General features: G+C 43.8%; 2 protein-coding genes across 4 annotated transcripts in view; one reads left to right on the top strand and one right to left on the bottom strand.

Annotated features, from left to right (window-relative positions):
- frmd4ba (FERM domain containing 4Ba) overlaps positions 1 to 9,438 on the top strand; it is a 42,248-nt gene extending 32,810 nt beyond the window's left edge. Inside the window, exons 12-24 of one of the 3 annotated variants that reach the window (XM_041033762.1) lie at positions 1,581 to 1,657; positions 2,218 to 2,353; positions 3,595 to 3,736; positions 3,841 to 3,974; positions 4,061 to 4,177; positions 4,536 to 4,764; positions 4,885 to 4,941; positions 5,045 to 5,180; positions 5,804 to 5,968; positions 6,096 to 6,856; positions 6,962 to 7,094; positions 8,080 to 8,228; positions 8,729 to 9,438. In XM_041033762.1, the coding sequence (XP_040889696.1) occupies positions 1,581 to 1,657; positions 2,218 to 2,353; positions 3,595 to 3,736; positions 3,841 to 3,974; positions 4,061 to 4,177; positions 4,536 to 4,764; positions 4,885 to 4,941; positions 5,045 to 5,180; positions 5,804 to 5,968; positions 6,096 to 6,856; positions 6,962 to 7,094; positions 8,080 to 8,185 (2,193 nt within the window). In that variant the 3' untranslated portion in view covers positions 8,186 to 8,228; positions 8,729 to 9,438. The other 2 variants (XM_041033760.1, XM_041033763.1) reach the window with 2 other exon arrangements.
- A 3,967-nt stretch (positions 9,439 to 13,405) lies between these two features.
- Positions 13,406 to 18,386, bottom strand: arl6ip5a (ADP-ribosylation factor-like 6 interacting protein 5a). The gene is made up of 3 exons (XM_041035066.1): positions 18,147 to 18,386; positions 14,491 to 14,708; positions 13,406 to 14,150 (listed from the first exon to the last, which is right to left on the bottom strand). The coding sequence occupies exons 1-3, from the start codon at positions 18,323 to 18,325 to the stop codon at positions 13,975 to 13,977; spliced, it is 573 nt and encodes a 190-aa protein (XP_040891000.1). The 5' UTR covers positions 18,326 to 18,386; the 3' UTR covers positions 13,406 to 13,974.
- Between the last annotated feature and the right edge of the window lie 92 nt (positions 18,387 to 18,478).

The following is an 18,478-nucleotide window of genomic DNA, read 5'->3' on the forward strand; positions in this document are numbered from 1 at the left end:
GTTTTCTGCCTGGTGAGGAGCCCTTGCTATTAATGATTAGACCAGAGTGGCAGATTCCTAACATGTTTGCCTGGTGAGGGAGATGGTTATAGTGGATTCAGCCACACAGCAGTGCTTTGTGTGATGTTTATAACATGAAAAGCAGAGAGCTTCCCTGATGGAAGTGGAGTATTCAAAGTCTGTGTAGGGCTGATGGCTTATCTGTGAGTGACGGGATGCAGAGCGTAGGTGAAATGTCAAGGAAAAAAACCTGGCCGAGTAAATAGTCATGTACAACCTGCTGATCTGGTCTGGCAAAAAAAAAAAAAAAGGAAGGGAGCTGTGTATGAGAGAGAGGGAGAGCGGTGCAGAGCAGTACGAAGCCTTGAAGGCAGTGTGAGGTGTCCGTGATGTCAGAGGAGGGGGGGTGGTTAAAGGGGTGTGGCCAGCTCAGCTGAAACTCTTGCAACACCTATCTGACTCCCTGAGAACAGACAAGAGAGAGTATTGTTCGAGGAAGCTCTAGCCCTGTGGGAAACTCAGTCCAAGGATTCAATACAAACTCAAGAGAATTCAGCAGGGATTTGATAAGCGCAAAAACCTTAACGGTAAGCCCTTGTATTATGTCCACCTTTTACCTGTCAAACTGTTTTAAATTCATATAAAATTCAGTAGGTTTTTATGGTTTACCTCACATGCTCCGCTAAACTCTGGTGTGGTGTTGTACCTGCTTTCTGTGATAGAGGCACACTGTCACCCTGTGACAGGTCAAATTTTTGTAAAGGAAGATATGTAATGTGCTGTAGTAGGCTCGCTGCGTATAAATTATGTCCATTAAGAATGTTTGTCTCAGTGGAAGTGGAGGCACAATTGTGTAGAGCACAATTTCTCAGTGTTTTAGGTTGTTACCATTAAGGTTGGTATCGGGCAAACGGTTTTTAGAAATGTTCTCCTACATTAATCTCAGTCCGAGTGCTGTGCAGCGTCTTATTGTTTTTCCAAAATGAGAGCAGGGAACGGCTGTTCTCAGGCAAGTGGCTCCAGATCTGTTCAGTGAGCATAGTATCAGTGGAACAGATGTTTCATTCTGACACAGAGAAGTCCTGCCTCTGTTTTCCTCCACAGCAGAATGAAATGAGAAGCTGGCCTGCCGCCTGGCACGATTTCACTCCCTGCAGTTGCAGCAGCATTATAATTGCTCCTGTGTTAGCCTGAACTTACACCTGACTGGCTGGCCCTCTGAGCCCCCGTCACGGCTTCAGCTCGTATGCTGTTTTCTACTAATGCTGCAAGTTGACCAGAAAAGAAAACTGTGCTAAAATGCAGGCTGCTATGGCAGAAACAAAGCCAGTACCTGCCTGCCCGTTGTGTTGTCTTTTGGTGAGATTGATCCCCCTCGTGTTTGAAGCTTTGAGCTTTTCTGAGCACATTGATACAGATGGGTATTTTACAGCCTTTGTGTATCAAATTACTTTTCTGTTAATGTGCAGTAAATCCACATTTCAGTCAGTAGTGTGTTGGCTTGTTTACTCAGCAATGTGTAATGTCTCTCTCCTCTTTCCTTCCTCCTCTCTGCCAAACTGTCTCCTTTCTCTCTGCAGTTGTTTCACTGGAAGCAATTGGAGAATTTGTATTTCCGTGAGAAGAAATTTGCAGTGGAAGTGAACGACCCCCACAGGTCAGAGAAGCCAAAACACTCAATTTATCTTAACTGATCTTAATAGGTACTTTCCCTGTTTTTGAAGTGTTCCCATTTTAGCCACTGCTCTCTCGCTACTGATGTCCTACAGCTTACACACTGTGAAGGGCATCTGCAGCCTCTGGCCCATTTAGGACACCATGTTAATGGCTGTAACCTGTCTGTTAAATGAGTGCTTTCCTACTGTTCATGGGCCACTTTATTATTCAGAGGTTGTCATAAGATCTGTGCTCCCCTCACAGCTTTAATGAGGCACTTCCAGCCTCCAAAGCTGTCATTAAATCCCACTGTCTGTTTCAAAATGAGTTTGATGTCACTGCTCATCTCCTCTACAGTAAATTACTACACAAACTCCCACAAGTTTAATTGGATAAAGATTTTATAAGAATTCTTTTCTAATCTGTGCTTAACTTAGTTTTTGATCTTAATGAAAACCTTGTTTAGCTTCCATCAGTCTTTAGTGTTGTTGTCTGTAGCTATTGAACAGATTTGCTTCCCGTATTGGCTGTACTGAATGTCTGTCTTATTATCTTCCACAGAACAGTGACCAAGCGAACTTTTGGACAGACTGGTGTGGTTATTCACACATGGTATGCCAGCCACTCTCTGATTAAAACCATCTGGGTGATGGCCATCAGTCAGCACCAGTTCTACCTGGACAGAAAGCAAAGCAAAGTAAGTCACTGTTCTCTCTATTCAAATTTAGTAAGGAACTGTCTAATACTCCTGATGCTAGATGTTTGTAGAGAGCTCGCCTTGTGTCAAGTGACCCACCTGCAGATCAGGGTGTGTGTGTGTGTGTGTGTGTGTGTGTGTGTGTGTGTGTGTGTGTGTGTGCGTGTGCGTGTGTGTGTGTGTGTGTTGTTAGAAGTTTGTAGTGACTTCATTTTGGCCGATAACATTTACCACCATCAAATTAACTTCAGTACGAGCTATAGTGTTGACTTGTTTTCATCAGGCTGTAAACTGAGTGGCCTGTAGACAGATTAAAACACACCAAGCCTGTCATTTTCTTTCAGTTTTAATGTGAACTGAAATTCTATTTAACAAGTTATTGTGCAAGTGTCACAGCCTGGTGTAACAGTGACTGTTCACCACATGATGAACCGCCTGATCCGTGTCCCATGGGTGTTACTTGTGCAAAAAAACTTTACAAAGGGATGTGACAGGCCTATAGGTTTAATATAAATGGGTCCCTTGCTGGTCGGCTTTATGTTGGGTTGTCAGGTCCTTGGTTTAATAGGAATAGAATTCCTATTACCTATTGGGAATAACAGGGATTAGGTATTTGCAATTGAAAATACAAAAGAGCTTACAATGTAATTGCTCATATTCAGAATGTTATAGTTATAAGTAGAGCCTATTATTATGCTTATTATTATGCTTATTTTTGGTTTCTCTGTGGCTTAAGAGGAAATGCTCTCAACTCAAAGAAAACTATCAAAGTATAATACTTATGACCGCGGCATTGAGAATAAACAGGAAAAGGCACAGTGTCTTCACAGCTGAGGTTCTTGTGTGAGTGTTAAAACTTGTCCCAGAGCTCTGAAGATACACTTGTGCTTACTGTATTTGTGTTTATGATGCATATTTTGTGAGCATCAGGGCTATTACAAAGTATTAGTGGTGTGTGTTGTGCATTTTGTGGTGGAGACGGATGAGCGTGTGTGGCTGCAGTCAAATGAGGTTATTCAGCCTCTGTCTTCCTCAAAGGCAGATGGTGTGTCAGTGTTCATCCAGGAATAGAGCGCACACTGATTGATGAGAGAGTGGTGCGCTTCTAGTACCAGGCATGCAAATGAAGCAGCCGCTATCACAGTGTGCTACCATTAAAATGAAATACTCACAGTCCTCCCTACGCCACACGTTTCTCTCCTCCTCTTCTTCTCGTAACTGACTCTTTCCCTCTCCTACAGTTGAAGATGACTACAACCAGGAGCTCAGGAGACATCGCTGTGGACCTCACAGAGATCTGCGCCCCACGGATCAGTAAACTCTCCAGCACTGAGAGCAAAGACCAGCTTATCATGGCCAGCAACGGAAGCCTCATCTCAGCCGGTAAGCAGAGAGTTAATCAGTTAATGGCTTCTGTGCCACATCAGATTAATGAATGATGATTTATGGCTATGACTTTAAGTTAATCAGACATGTTCTTATTCCAGGTTCTGCTGACTCTGAAGTCAACGAGGAGCAGAAGAAAGAGAAAATAGCTGAGTTAAAAAAGAAAGAAAAGGAGCTTCAAGACACACTTACGCAGAAACTTGAGGAACTGAAAAAGATCTGCATGAGAGAAGCTGTGAGTGTCTCTCTCACTCTGTCATTTTGCTATGATGTGTAAAGTCTCCAGACTGTCAGCTGACTGCTGGTTGTTCTTATTTGCAGGAGCTTACAGGCAGATTACCTAAAGAGTATCCCTTGGCCACAGGTGAGAAGGCTCCCCAAGTTCGCCGGCGTGTTGGGACGGCCTTCAAGCTGGACGACCTCTTCCCTTATGATGAGGTTAGTGGAGTTGCGTTTACCTCTTATGTAACTTTGCAAAGTGTTTGTTTACCTGGAGATCATTCAGATTGTTTGACTCTGAAGTGAGGATTAAGAGTTTAACATGTTGTGAGGCTTGCAGTGGATGTTTTGAATGGAAACCTTTGTTGTGAGTTGTACCTGGAGCATGGATGAGAATATAAATGTGAATAAGAATATGTGAGCACATAGTGAATGTTTTCAGAAAAATTCCATGTTGTGTCTTTTCACATGTTTGAAGTCTGTGTCTTTGTTCAGAGGACTGCTGTTGACAGGATCTGCTGTGTTTTTGGGAAATTCCCTGCTAAGTGTGTGTGTGTGTTTTTGTGTTTTCCTACAGGACCCACATCTGAGGAATCTGGAGAGCATGTTTGCCTTGCAGCAGAAGATCGTGGAAGCAGCCATCAAGTTAGCCAGCGAGGGCGACCTCTGCAAGACGGTGAAGAAGAAGAGGAGAAACAACTTTCTGGATGCAAGGAGGAAGCTGGAGGAAATTGAGAGGGAGATCAACGCCTACAGGATCAAGAAGGGAAAGAAGCCCACCCAGAGAGCGTCACTGATCTTAGCAGGTACTCACAGACATCACAAACAACCACACATTCATTAATAAATGGTCACTGATTCAAACATACAGTCACTGTCTATGAGAAGAATCATCTCTAAGGACCATTTCTCTGTTCTGCTCTCAGATGATGTCAACCCTTCAGACCTTAGCTCTCTATCTGACAGCCTCACTCTGGATGATGGTGAGTGTCCAGTAATAAATCAGTGTGCATGGGTTTACACCCTCCTCTCCCTATTTCTCCATTATAGATTAGTTTTACTCAAGTTCTTTCTTTTATCTCCAAGATGATGAGCTCGGTTCCCAGAGGCAGCGGTCCAGATCAGTGCAGTATTCCCCAAGACCCCACCATGCAGAGACTCTGGACATTCACTACAACCAAGACAGACGGGTCTCTGCCAATGACCAGCATACAGACAGCAGGTATACAGCTTGCACTGACACCAATGGAGCATATTCATGTTTTTAATTTCCACTGTGCATCTGACTTGAGGCCCTAAGCATGGAGCTAGTACAGACCTGTAGAGCAGATCCAGAGCTACATTCCTGCCAGTCACCTCCTCCCTCCTCCTCCTGCCTCTCCAACAGTCCCCCTTCTTATCAGCCCAAAAGCATTGGCTTTAAAAATAGATGGAGAAGAACATGTCGCTGCCTGTGAAGGAGCAGACAACAATTCCAAGTTGAGGGGGGAGAGAGGAAAAGGGAAACAGGAAAGTGGCTCTGGAAACGTAGTTTTTACTTCACAGCTGTTTACAGAATGATACGGGTGATGTGTTGCCCCTCAGCTTCAGAGTTTTAAGCTCATTTTTAAACAGTCGGAACACTTGTTGCATGAAAAGAAAGATCAATGAACTATGAAATTACAGTCATTCAGGTGTACGTGATGACTAAAGTGCAGCATTCAAGCACATGCAAAGTGTTTTTTTCCCCTCCACCATCAGTTTCGAGAGCAAGTTAAGCGAGGGTAGAGGTGTTTATCTTGATTTCAAAATCTCTGGCCTGAAGAGGCGAATGCCCTGAAAACATTGTTCTTATCGGTGTTCCAGATTAAATTACGGCCAAGTCCAGGAATCGCTTCACTACAGTCACCGCGATGCCTTATCAAGCCACAGCAGCCCTTTTAAACCGGCTTCCAGACAGCCACGTGATGCCCGCAGCATGCCCCCCACCCCCCTCCTCACCCGCAATGCCTACAGCAGCACCCAGCTCAGGTAAGGCCTCAGAGACGGACTGTGTGTTTCTTTACGTATTTTTTTTTCTCATGAATATTTCCTGTGTCAGCAGCTCTTGTGTCTTTTGGTGTGTATGTGAGTGAAAACAGATATTTTCCAATTGCAGATCAGAAGATGTTCCGCAGCATTTCCGCCAGCGCAGCGGGAGTCTGGAGTCCCAGTCTCAGTTTCTGACAGAGACCGAACCTCCTGTCCAAACCTGTACCTTCTCTCAACCCCGACGCAGCAACAGCACCGAGGTCCTCGACGACGGCTCCTCCTACACAAGCCAGTCCAGTGTGGAGTACAGTGTTCCCGGTAACCACACCCACAGGCGCAGAGCACGTGGCCGCCACAGAAAAGACTTGTACGCCAACACGGGCAGCATGCCCAACCTGGCTCAGCCAGACACCCGCTGCTACACCTACCAGCCGCGGGCTCGACCCACCACAACAGCTTACTACGTCACAGGCTACCCCAGCTACACAGAGCCAGAGCCTTACTCCAACGGAGTCTACATGTACGACAACGAGATGGAGGGACACTATAACGTCAATCCCTCCTACCACCTTGCTCCGACAGTCTATCACAACCACGACATGCACAGTCACTATGGCAACGACGAGGTAGACTGCATGTCACAGAACCCGTACGCCACGCTGCGGCCACCCAGGAACCGCCAAGCGCCCCGCAACAACGAGCAGGTCAGCAAGAACATCCAGAAGGCTTTGGTGGCTGAACACTTGAGAGGCTGGTACCATCGCAACGCTGCACACAAACAAGCCGCATACAACTATGACTATGACAGAGGCTCCCAGCAGAGCCTGGGTTATCAGACCACACCTGCACCCTACAGCCACAACAGCAGAAACATCTCCTACTCATCAGGTCAGACCGCTACACCACGTATATCACAGTCTCTGGTGCATTATGTTGTAGTTTCACATGTACTGTATGTGGGTCATCACTAACTTGTACTGTTTCTTTCTCCAGTGTCCTCAGCGTCCTCCACTGGAAACTGGCACAACCCCATGAGTGGTGGTATGTTGGAGTATGACATGCCTGTGCATGTGCCACCATCCTACTCTTACAGCACAGCATCCTATAGCCACTCCACCCACAGCAGGTGAGGAAAAAAAAAAACCTTGGCTTCAACTCAGCTCTTTATCCAATAAGCCACTCCCTGATCCCCTTTATCCCCACAGCTAAGTGCTAGAGTTTAATTACCTGGAATGAATGGCTACAGGAAATATAAGCTGCTGTTTGGTTTTGTTATCCCTTACATGCAACCCTTCTATGGACTAATGTGTAGCCAGTTTTACCTTTTCTTTAACTTCACCTTTAAGTTATGAAACCACAGTCCACAAACGTCTCTACGTGACAGCCTGGTTCAGCAGTAGGATTATAGGATCTGTGCAGCCAGCAGTCACGTCTTCCTCAGAGCTTAAGAACGGTTCTCCTCTTCTCCTTAACTGTCCACCGGGCCCTGCTTTCTTATAGATATGGTGCCTCCCAGCTTTTAAAGGGCCCCTGGCACAGCCCTGATGGCCGGAGGCGCTGTGCCTTTTTCCCTGCTAGTTCTTCCTCCTCCACCTCCTCCCTGCCTTCCTCCTCCTTTCCCTCCTCCTCCTCCTCCTCCTCCTACTCCCCTGGCTGTCGGGTCAGACAGGTGCCCTCCAGCCCCGTGCAGCCACAATCCTCCAGAGGACACAGGCTCAATAAGGTGTCCTTTGCTAAAGGTAGCTCATAGTAAGTAAACAGCGATGGCTGGAGCCCGTGCGTTTGCTTTCTTCAGTTTGTCCGCCGTGTGACTCCACAGCCTGCTTGTTGATGTTTTAAGATGTTTTGCTGATCGTCCTCTGTTATGTATGATAAGGTAACTGCATGGCTTCTTTAAAAAAACATGCCTGCCCGACTTCCTCTTCCGGCAAGCATATTGCCATCCAGCGGTCACATTTCTCTGCAGTGTGCCTTCGCTGCTCGTATTGTTTTTTGGTTTTTTTCCAGTTTGTCGTTTTTCCTCTGCTGTTTGCCTTCTTCTTGGCCCATGCGGAGGCTCCCTGCCCATGTGCTACCATTCACCCTTGACCTTTGCCCCCTCTCCCGTGCAGATGCCCCCCAGAGTTTGAGTGGCGGAGTCGTGATAAGATGGCGTGCCCTGCGGGGCCTTTAGAGAGGCGGGGTGCTGTTGCCTATGCTACAGACCAGGAAAATTAACCTCCCCCCCGCCAATAATCAAAGTTACAGCACAGGAGAAAGGGTGAGAGACGAGAATGTAAAACTTCCCCACGTGGTTGGTTATCATGGTGATGGTGATGTTTCTTTAAACGTGGCAGGGACTGACAGAACGCTCCAAATCATTTTATTTGAATCATCTTGATATTGGTTGTATTTCCCGGGTGTCTTGTGGTGGTGGGAGAGCACTTGTGTGGCAGAGGGAAAATGTGACCCCTGAATATTGTTGCATTTGAAGGCTATGCGTGTGTATACTGTCTGTGTGCATCTGCTGTTTTGTCGGGTGAGAATGTTTGACCCTGGGTTTGAAACTGAGTTTAACATTAACATGCCTGAAACACACGTGGTAACTTACATTAATGCCTTTCTTTACATTTCTGCTTTTAGTTTAGCTCCTGATCTTCATACAGAGCTGGATTATCGCAGCCCAGGGTTAATTCATTCCAAACTCATGGTCAACCAGTCACCAGATACATTCAGTTTGCCGCTTGTCTAATGTGTTTCAATCTTGTGTGTTTGTTACAGATCCTACTTAGATGTCAGCAACCAAATGCACACTAACATGGACCCAGAAGACCAGATTTACTGGCACGAAGACTCGAAACCGGGAACAATAGTGTAGTTGCCTGTGTGTCGTTGTGCTGTATGAATTTTTCACCTTGACAAGTTGTCATTGTGCCTTAGACTGCACTTACCTGTTTTTTCTATAAGGGGGATCCAAAGAATGAAGGAACTGAACGTGGAATTCAGCGTGTAACAAAATGAAGTCTTCTTAACCTCTGTTGTCGTGAACGCAGTTGCCAAACTGACCCCCATTCTTGTGTTAAAATCATAACAAAACCCCACGGGAGCGTCTACGTGTGTGGATTGCGAGTGTTTGTGGTGGTGGCACTTGTGCACTGAAACTATACCAGTTACCTGCTGTGGACTGAGTGGTATAGCCAAAGGGAATGTGGACTAAACTCCTCCAGTGTTTCTCTGTAGAGATGCCAACTTCACAAACCAAGGGACCGGGACTGTCTCTGTAAGAGGATACTGAGCTGTAATGAACAACGAGAATGACTCATCCTGCTCTGCTGCTCACACACACACACGTATGAACACTGTAACCATGAAGGATCAGACAAAACTTGATAAGGACATGATCAAAATGAAGGATTGAACTCATTCAAAATGAGTCACAAAATAAAAAAAAAAACAAAACGACGGCTACTTCCTGGAACACTCTACAGTCACCAGATCCATTTTATCACACAGCATTGCTTCAAACTACCACTGTGCTTCCTGTGCTCTTGTTTGTCATTTCCAGAGTATTCAGTCTATCTCACTGTCAATACCTACAACACAACTGAGCCAAATACTTCTGAGTCACACCGTTTGAGTATTACCTGAAGTCACCAACTATGAGATTACTGCCACATCTGATCAGTAGCTGCAGGAAGACAGAAAAATCGAGTTTAGTTTCGTTTAGTTTTTTTTTTTTTTTTAACATGGTTATTTCATCCATGCTGGAAATCATGGACTGGTGCTCCCAATTTCTCTGAGAATGAAGCTGTATGTAAATGTTGGTATTGTACATACACTGGTTGTCTTTTTTCTTTTCTTTTTTTTAAAAGCATTTTTATGTATTTGAAAAGCATGTAATATATAGTAAACAACTGTTGTTAAGCTGGTTCTTAGTCATTTGTATAATTGCATTTATTTGAATTAAAAAAAATCAGCATTTGAATAATTTGTGTGATATTTATTAAAAAGAATATCACAGACTTTTGAAACTTCTCAGGAAAATCAAAGGGGAAAAAAACTCATCTCTTAGTGCAGGAAAAACAGAATTTAAATCCAAATCCATTAAATTAGGAAACTGAGCCGTCTGTTGAGCCAGTTCAATTAATGAAATGGGGTTTGAAGAAAGTATCACCACTCACAGAGGAAAAACGGCCACATTACCTAAACTCTCATTTACTTTTTATGACTCAGAAGAACACGCTGTGTGTGTCTGTGGCTTAGGATGGTGGTCTTAGACAACTGGAATGCATAAAGGCATTCTCCACATATAAATGGCTTAAAACTGTTTATCTGGGGAACATTCAGGGAAGCAGCTTATAGTTAGATCACTGTAGAGTCCCAGTTTTTCTTTTCTTTTCTGAGCCTGTTGGAATGAATGCAGGGCTGCAATCAGTCATGACGGTAGCTAATTATGAATAAATGATCTGTTTTTAGAAATGCCCTCCTGCTGCAGAGCTCTGCCACTCTGCTGCATTTTCTCACCGCCTTGCTGTGCTGCAAGGCTGTTTTTTTTGTTTTGTTCCTAAGCAGTAAACCGACCAAACCAGTCTTTAAAAGCTGTCACACCCTCTATGGGCTAAAACCTCTTCTTCTGTCCTCCCTGTGAATGACAAGCCAGTGTTTATAGCACCCAACCCTCCCTGTAGGCATCCATGCAACAGAAGTCTGCTGTACACGTGAACTGAGCCTCCAGCCCCCAAGATTACGCTATAACCCTTCACCTCATTTCCCTTCCTTCCTTCCCCCCATTTTATACCACTACAAGTGTATCCTGCCACTGGTCGCCTCTTTAGAAAGGCCACAGTTGAGCAGCTTTACTTGCTTGCATTGCCCCTCAGTGTTTTGCTTCTTGAGCGAGCGCAGGGGAGGTCTCAGACACTTCCAGCTCCTCGGCTTTACCCGAGGCAGTGAGAGAGGAGGGAGTGTTTTGTATCCAGCTGTCTCCCTCTGTCTCTGCTCTGCTGCTGCCTCACACCAGCTGCAGCCAGAGATCAGGGGAGGCTGTTCCAGCTGACACTCAACTACACAAACAATGGGCTCCTATGTACTTTCCTCTCTAACTACAGAGTGAGTTCCTCTAATGTGGAGAGCAGATTAGGGCTGGATCTTAGACTTCATACTTAGTTGGTATTGATCAATGTCTGGAACACCAAATATCCAGAACTATCAACTGTCTGCTCAGAGGCATAATCATGTTTTACTTCTTTGATCAGATGGTTCCTGATTTAAAAGCTGCTATAATCAGTATTTTTTTTTTTTTTGTAAACAATGGTTTAAATGACTATGTAACGTTAAAGGTCTATTTTAGTATTTTAGCTGATTGTTTCAGTACCACGGCCTGCAACTTTAATGTTGTGGTTCAGTTCATCAGAGCGATCAACCCCCATTTACAGCCAGCTGTTTACAGCAAAAAGGCTCTGATAAAACAACTTTACTCTGCCAGACAGAAGACAAAGTTAGCAGCTACCTTGTGAAAAAAGTGCAGGTTTTAGCAGCTAAAGAGCCAGATATGTCCTTCAGGTTTTGGCTAAAATTAGTATGAATATTGGACTTAAATTCATCAGGTGGACAATGAGACAAAGTATATTGTATATAGTATTGAAAAAGTATACTTCGGGCATTAGTACAGAAACTTTCAAAACCTTTGAGCACACACAATAGGACTCACACGTGAACAACTAAACCTGATCACGGGGCTAAGCCAAGCTCAGATTTAAATGAGTGTAAATCATCCATAGGACCAGCACATTGTGCCTTGATCCAGGGAGTAATGACCCTGACAGGTTATGAAGGGTAAACAGCTGGATTAGCTGCTCTGGTTCATCTGCTAATATGGACAACTTTCTATGAAGGAGGCAGAAAAAGCAGCGTGGGTGTATGGGAAGGTTGAGGAGCTCACATGAGGATACGGCAGCCCGCAGAGGTCACAGCGGGTCATCGTTAACGTGTCACGTGATCAGCTGTAGCGTAAGGCCCAAGCAGCCAGATCTGCTGAATGACAGTCTGTTTGAGTTATGAGCCTAGCTAACCAGCTTAGCCAGCCAAAAGCCAAATCCTCTCAGACAAGCCGAGGAGGAGGAGGAGGAGGGGTGGGGATGGAAAGGCCAACCCGAAGGCAGTGCGCTGCCAGAGCGTGCCTGATCGAACAGAGTTAAGTATTGTATGATGCTAGATTATTCCCTGTCCCACGTCTTTGTGTTGTGGAAACTAAACAGGAGGCAGATGTTGCAAGTCAAAAGCCTGCACAAGGAGAGCCGTGTTGTTACTTAGCAGCTGCTGTCTGAACAGTTTACAGGTTTGTTTTTTTGTCACGTTCACCGACTTCTGTTGCACGACTGCCTTTACACAATTATGGTTGTTTCAGAAATAAGTGTGGCGACAAGTCGGTGAAGCGTTGCTGATTGATGCAAAAACACCATGAGAGGCTAAGTGTTGTTTTGTGCTGTGTCGCAGCGCTTCCTCTCCTGGATTACATACATGTCAGGAGAAAACAGCCACAGACACACACCTGTTCCGTGTGCAGCAGCACGCACGTGTTGGTAGGGATCCTTACAGCAGCTGCAGCAGCGAGAACAAGGGCCTCCACTGTGCCCTCACAAACATGACTTTACTTGAGTTTGTTGCCACCGGTGCTTGTGTTCACTCCTCCGAGTTGCACAATATGGATGAAGATGAGGCACAGCAGGAGGAGATATAAATCACTGCTGCAGCTCAGACGGGTAAAGCCTTGCAGCCAAAGTTAAACTGGGAAGCCACTGGAATACTGTTACACCTGAGTGTGCAGAGGTCATGTGTGGGGTTCATCTCAAAAATAACACACATTCCTTGCAGAGGAAAGCTGCTCCGTCAAATGCTGAAGAATGGATTTCAGTAATTCTGAAAGCAAAGAGTTAACGTGAGCATGTTGAAAAACTAGCACCCAGATTGCTCTTTCTAATGTCCATCACTCTTATCTTCATGTTTCCCCCTCTCCTTACACGCCGCCACTTAAAACCAAATAACAGAGCATTATGTTCCAGATGGATTCTCGCTTTCTGTTGTCAATTTCAAATGGAACCCAATAAAAAAAAAAAAAAAACAGCCAGAGTAGCTGACACAGCAACTAACTCGGATTTGGAGGTGAATGACTGCAGATGAATCCACTTTATCACAGTGCAGCGCTCAGCTCTCCACACTATAATCTACTGCAGCCCACTGATTAGCATTGGGGCAAGTGGAGAGGAAAGCAAAGTTAGCCAATCCATCACCCAGGGGGCATTGTCAAGATTAAACAGACAGAGGTGCAGGAGGAATACTGATGGGTACGGGTTAAGACCTCGAGCTCCTTTGAAGTCTTCATTTTAAATATTGACACTGGCCTGACTCAGTGTTTGGAATCACAGATATTTCATAGCTCAAGACAAAGTGTTGTCTTTTTGTCTGGCTCTTTTTATTTGCATGAACATAATGTTGGTTAGTTTCTGTTCAAATATGTACTTAAGTAAACTGTTAATGTTTTATGTGAGGAGACAATCCAGCCTTTTACAGTATCTTGGCAGTGTTGTGTGTTGAGTGTGCACTTTTTTATTCTCAGTTAAAAGGCAACACTTGCATTGCTTTCACAATTTTAGTTGAGCGTAAACTGGCAGGACTGACGGCTGTTTCTGAGGCTGATTAAATACAGATTTCGCACCGAGGAGCGCGCGTGCAGCTGTGCTGAGCGCTGACACATGGCAGGGATGTGAGGCAGGCCTGAGATGCCGTCATCGCTGCTCGAGAAAAGCGCCCTGACAAGTTCTGGGTGGAATGACAGATAACCCAGAGGTAAAGATAAACCAGTTCAGACAAACAACAAACATTCGTTTCAAAAACACACAAGGGTACACTGTATATGAAACATGTTTTAAGAGGTTTAGACTGAGAGATACACAGATGTGTTACATCTAAGGAAAAAAGTCAAGATCTTTGGCCAAAACGTGGACATGTGTGCTCCTTTCCAAGTCCAATCACTCCTTCAGTTTTCCCTCCAGAAAGCTCTGGATCTTTTGAAAGTTCTCTTCTTGCTGACCCAGCGCCTCCAGCAAAATGCCCATCGGAGACCTCTTCAGTCCAGCGCCTTCGATCTTGTTCTCCAGTTTGTTCTTCATGTTGCGGAGGCGAAATGAAGCATGTGCAAATATCACTGAAAGGCAGATGAGAACGTGACTGGTGATGTTTTAAACGTTTGGCAAAAACAAACCTATAAACTTTTGTTCCAGTCAAACTATGATAACATCAGTGTTTGAAAATCTGAAAAACATGTTTCATTGATTGTTTTATAATTCAAATGCACAGATTATTATACTCTGAAAAGATGTCCATTGAGAAATAAAATGCTTTTCATCATCTATTAGATGTAAGCGTAGTCTCTGTTTAGTTTTATGTCAAAAACATAATGCAGTAACAGGTGTATTTTAACTTTATGTGTCACTGATGGATTAAAACTAAAATGTGATCTTCCAACATGATTATCTTGAACTTACAAGCCAGAGGTAAAGTGATTGCCGACATGAACACCATGACACTCCCCAGCATAGAAATTAAGATGTAGCTGGCGAGCATGACAGCGACAATAAACGCTGCAGGATTCTCCCTCTTAAAGTTGTTGATTACAGCTCTGTTCTCTCCAGCCCACACTGAACACACGAAGACGCACGACACCACAACCATGGCTGTGAACATCCCCACGGGGTTCAGGAACCTGCAGGGCAACAACACAAGACACCGGGGGGGGGGGGGGGGGGGGGGTCAGTTTAACACTGCTCTGACACAACAGGATAACAAGCACAGCTCTTCTGTCTGGTCACTGGCTCCACCCAGTGTTTACCTGCTGCCTGTACAACAACACCACCACTAACAGCATCACAGATGGTGTTTATAACACAAACAGCTTCACCGGTGAGTATCATTTTGTGTAAATACAGTTTTTCTCCAGTGTTTATCAATGTAATGATATCTAAAAGGATAAACAGACAGAATAATAAAACTGAGACAACAGTCAAGTTGAATGGCCCTCAGTGGAGCACACACCTCCGCCAAGACCAAACATTCCAACACACCCCTGTCTAGTTCTTATAAAAGAAAAATAAAAGGAAAAAGAAAGTAGTCTGATAACATGAATGATTTACAACTTGATTTATAACAGTAAACATTACTCTGTGTGTAATCTGGATTCAGCATTTTCTTCCTCCTTTTCCAGATTATTGTCAGTATATGCACAGAACTGATAAGAGAACTCATAGATCAACACCATAAATACATCAGATTTTTTTGACATCATGATCCAAACATTATTTCCTGATGAAAATGTCAAAAAAAAAAAAAATGCCCCGTCTCGCAATGTTAAGGACAGTGATGAATAATTCCTGGATCGGCACCAAAACTTACTGAGTTCTTCCCTGGCCCACGTCCCATCACTCCACCAAGTTTGGTGCACATCGGTTCAGTATTTTTTTGGGGTAATCGTGCAGACAAATAAACCAACAAACAGGCATGGCTGAAAACATAACCTCCCTGATGGAGGTAATTCAGTGTTCAGTCAGTCCACAGAAAATGAATCTGAAACAGTAATGTCAGTGACTTCTAAAATGGCTTTGCTGCTTTTCTTTGTCTTATGTGGCAGTAAACTGAATATATTTTTTTGAATTTTTGACTGATGGTAAAATAATATAAGGAATTTAAAGGTACCACTTGGGCTCTGGGAAATTATGATGGGTATTTCTCACCATTTTCTGCCTTTTTATAGATAATTAATTATTGAGGAAATAATCACCATATTTATTCAATAGTGAAAATAATAAACAGTTACAACCCTTAAAACCTTCTTTGTCAAAGAAGGTTTGTGACAGAAGATGAAATGAACCATACATGTAGATAGTATTTTTATTGCTCCAGGACTCCAGTTCACATCAGGACTAAGATTTTCATTCTCCTCACCTAGTGATGTTTTCTCCGTGGCCCAACACCTTGAATAGAAAAACTCTGTGACAAATCCAGTACTGACATGACTGTACTGATGCCATCAGGTCAAGTTCATGACCTCAGTGAGGGACCAAGGGCCTGTCTCACAGTTTGTCTGTGAGTTTGTCTCACAGGCTCTATTTGAGTTTTTTTTTTTTTTAGCCTCACCAACAGTGGTTATCTTGGATAACTGGGTCTCACATGGCTGCAGAAAACCTAATGAAAACAAGGCCTGATGGAGGTGTATGTGATCAAAACAAAGCATTAATGAAGTGGGAACTGAAGATGTTCACTAGGACACAATGTCCCTTTCATTTATCTAGTTTATAAAGTAGATAGTTTATAAAAACATTTTCTGTTCAGACATTGCCTCAAATGAGATAACAATATACTAACCACTTCTACTTTTTTTTTTACATGTACACAAAATATGCATTTTATGAACTAATGAGACCTTAAATGATTATCCTTTAAAATCCTTATTTTCTCTTCATTTCTTCACAGTTGAAAAATTTACTTGCCAATGCCCTCTGGTGGACAATCTATTTAATGGCAACGCTGTTAGTAAATTATCTCAAAAATAGGTTAGGCATTTCTGTCCTGCAGCTTCTTGCTACTTATCGTTTGACATATTTTCTGATATCACTACATCTGTGATAAGCTAATATCAGCCAATATATCTGCCCAATTTATCAGTTGAGATCTACCCTAAAATGTTCAAATTATTTTATATATTACTAAGTAATGAATAAGTAAAACTATCTACCCGATATGGATGTCAAAGTGTATATCCAGAGCAGGGCACTGACTGTAAACACTGACTGTAATTCCAGTCTAACAGATTGCCATCCAATGCAAAGTCTTTCTACTGATTTGTAAGGATGTCTGTCTAATCCTGAACAAAACCTGTTCCTTGTAGATTTGGCCTGCAGCATTAGTTACCATGGTAACTGAGTTCAGTGAACTCGAGCTATCTTTGTGAATCCAAAAACAATCAATCAATCAAACAAACAAACAAGTTGGCTGCATAAACCACCAGCCCTGCTTTGTGATATAAGCCCCCTGCAGGCTCCTAGACCACAGTTATCAATCAGTACCAATAGGATAATATTGTTGTGTTATATGGTTAATGGTAAACCTTGAGTTAAACACAGAAAATAAATGTTTTCTTAGACTGCAACTGTTGGCAATGCAAATGAAGTCCATGCAAAAGCAGAAACATGCTTGAGTGGTTACCAAACTGGATAAAAATAGCATAATACGGTTTTATGAAACAACTAAACTGAATGTGTCAAAGTTCAGCCTTGTTGGTTTAGGGTCATGATTCAGGCCTGAATCCGAAAATACCTGTTATTGGTTTTTTGTCCCCCTATTCAAACATACAGGGGCCAGCTGATTGCTGCTGTTTTCTCACAACTGTGCTATCTGCAATGCAGCAGCTGACTAGATAAACAGCTTATGTGGGCTTCAAGACCATAGCAACAATATGTCATCACACAGCTCAGTGGACAGACCATGACAGGGCATCACTATTTTTAGTAAGCCAGGCTTAAGTTGGGACAAAGTGCCAACTAAAGCCAACATATTTCAGAAAGTAGAGACTTAACTTCTTGTTCCCTGAAATGATTGAGTCTGCCTTGTATGGAGTTATCAGATAATAGACCAGTTCTTCGAGCACCCTGCAGTAGTCTGGGGCTGTGTCTGTACTTCAGCCGTATGGAAATCTTGATTTTGGTTCATGTACTGAGTGTGTCAGGCCCAGCACTGGTTGCTGACTCTTCTTTCCTCTGTCTCCTGATGAGTCTGTATTTCCAACAGTGCAAGTAAGAGCATACTGTCATCATACTTGTGTTTTAACTCAACCAGTGAAATGTCTCAAATCATACTCCTACGGGAGAGCTCCAGACTGAGGGACTGGCCCAGTATCTTTACATTCATTCTTATGGGACTTATTCCAACTCCTCTCCACATTAACAGTCTACATCCTGTCTGCACCCTCATTTTAAATCCCTTTAAAGTAGGCTACAGCCGAGTTTACTCTAACAGGGGAACATTAACGGATAAATACGCCACAAAAAGTTACGAACGACTTGTTAAGTTGCCCAAGTGAACAACCAGGTGAGCATTAAACAGCTGCTGTACTGATGCCACAAATGCCTCCATGTGTAAACTTACTTACCCGACGATGAGGAAAACAGCGACGGCTAAAAGCAGATAATTAGTCTGATAATAAAGCAGGTTGCTGACAACTCTGTTGTTCCATTTCGCCAAGTCTTTCACATCTGATTTGGCGAATCTTTCCCAACCGGGGAAGAAGTCATCCCACTGTCTGAGCGGGGTCAGCTCAACTTTTGCCATTTGCCTCCAGGTCCGTTTGCTGATCTGACAGCACCGAACCACCAGGAAGATCACCTGAAGAGCCGAGCGAGGATCTCGCGAGAAGCTACTGATAGCTAGCGCTCTTAAACCCCGCCCCCGCAGCCTGACGAAGCCTCACGCTATTGGCCAGCA

The sequence above is a fragment of the Toxotes jaculatrix genome, chromosome 3 (genome assembly GCF_017976425.1).
Source record: "Toxotes jaculatrix isolate fToxJac2 chromosome 3, fToxJac2.pri, whole genome shotgun sequence".
Lineage (NCBI taxonomy): Eukaryota > Metazoa > Chordata > Actinopteri > Toxotidae > Toxotes > Toxotes jaculatrix.

Bases quoted from the DNA above. Each gene is read 5' to 3' on its own strand.
- arl6ip5a (XM_041035066.1), bottom strand. From the start codon at position 18,325: ATGGCAAAAGTTGAGCTGACCCCGCTCAGACAGTGGGATGACTTCTTC. The intron at 14,709-18,146 runs GTAAGTAAGTTT...GTTGCCCTGCAG, and splicing joins GCTGTTTTCCTCATCGTCGG to GTTCCTGAACCCCGTGGGGA. The intron at 14,151-14,490 runs GTAAGTTCAAGA...TCTGCCTTTCAG, and splicing joins AATCACTTTACCTCTGGCTT to TGATATTTGCACATGCTTCA.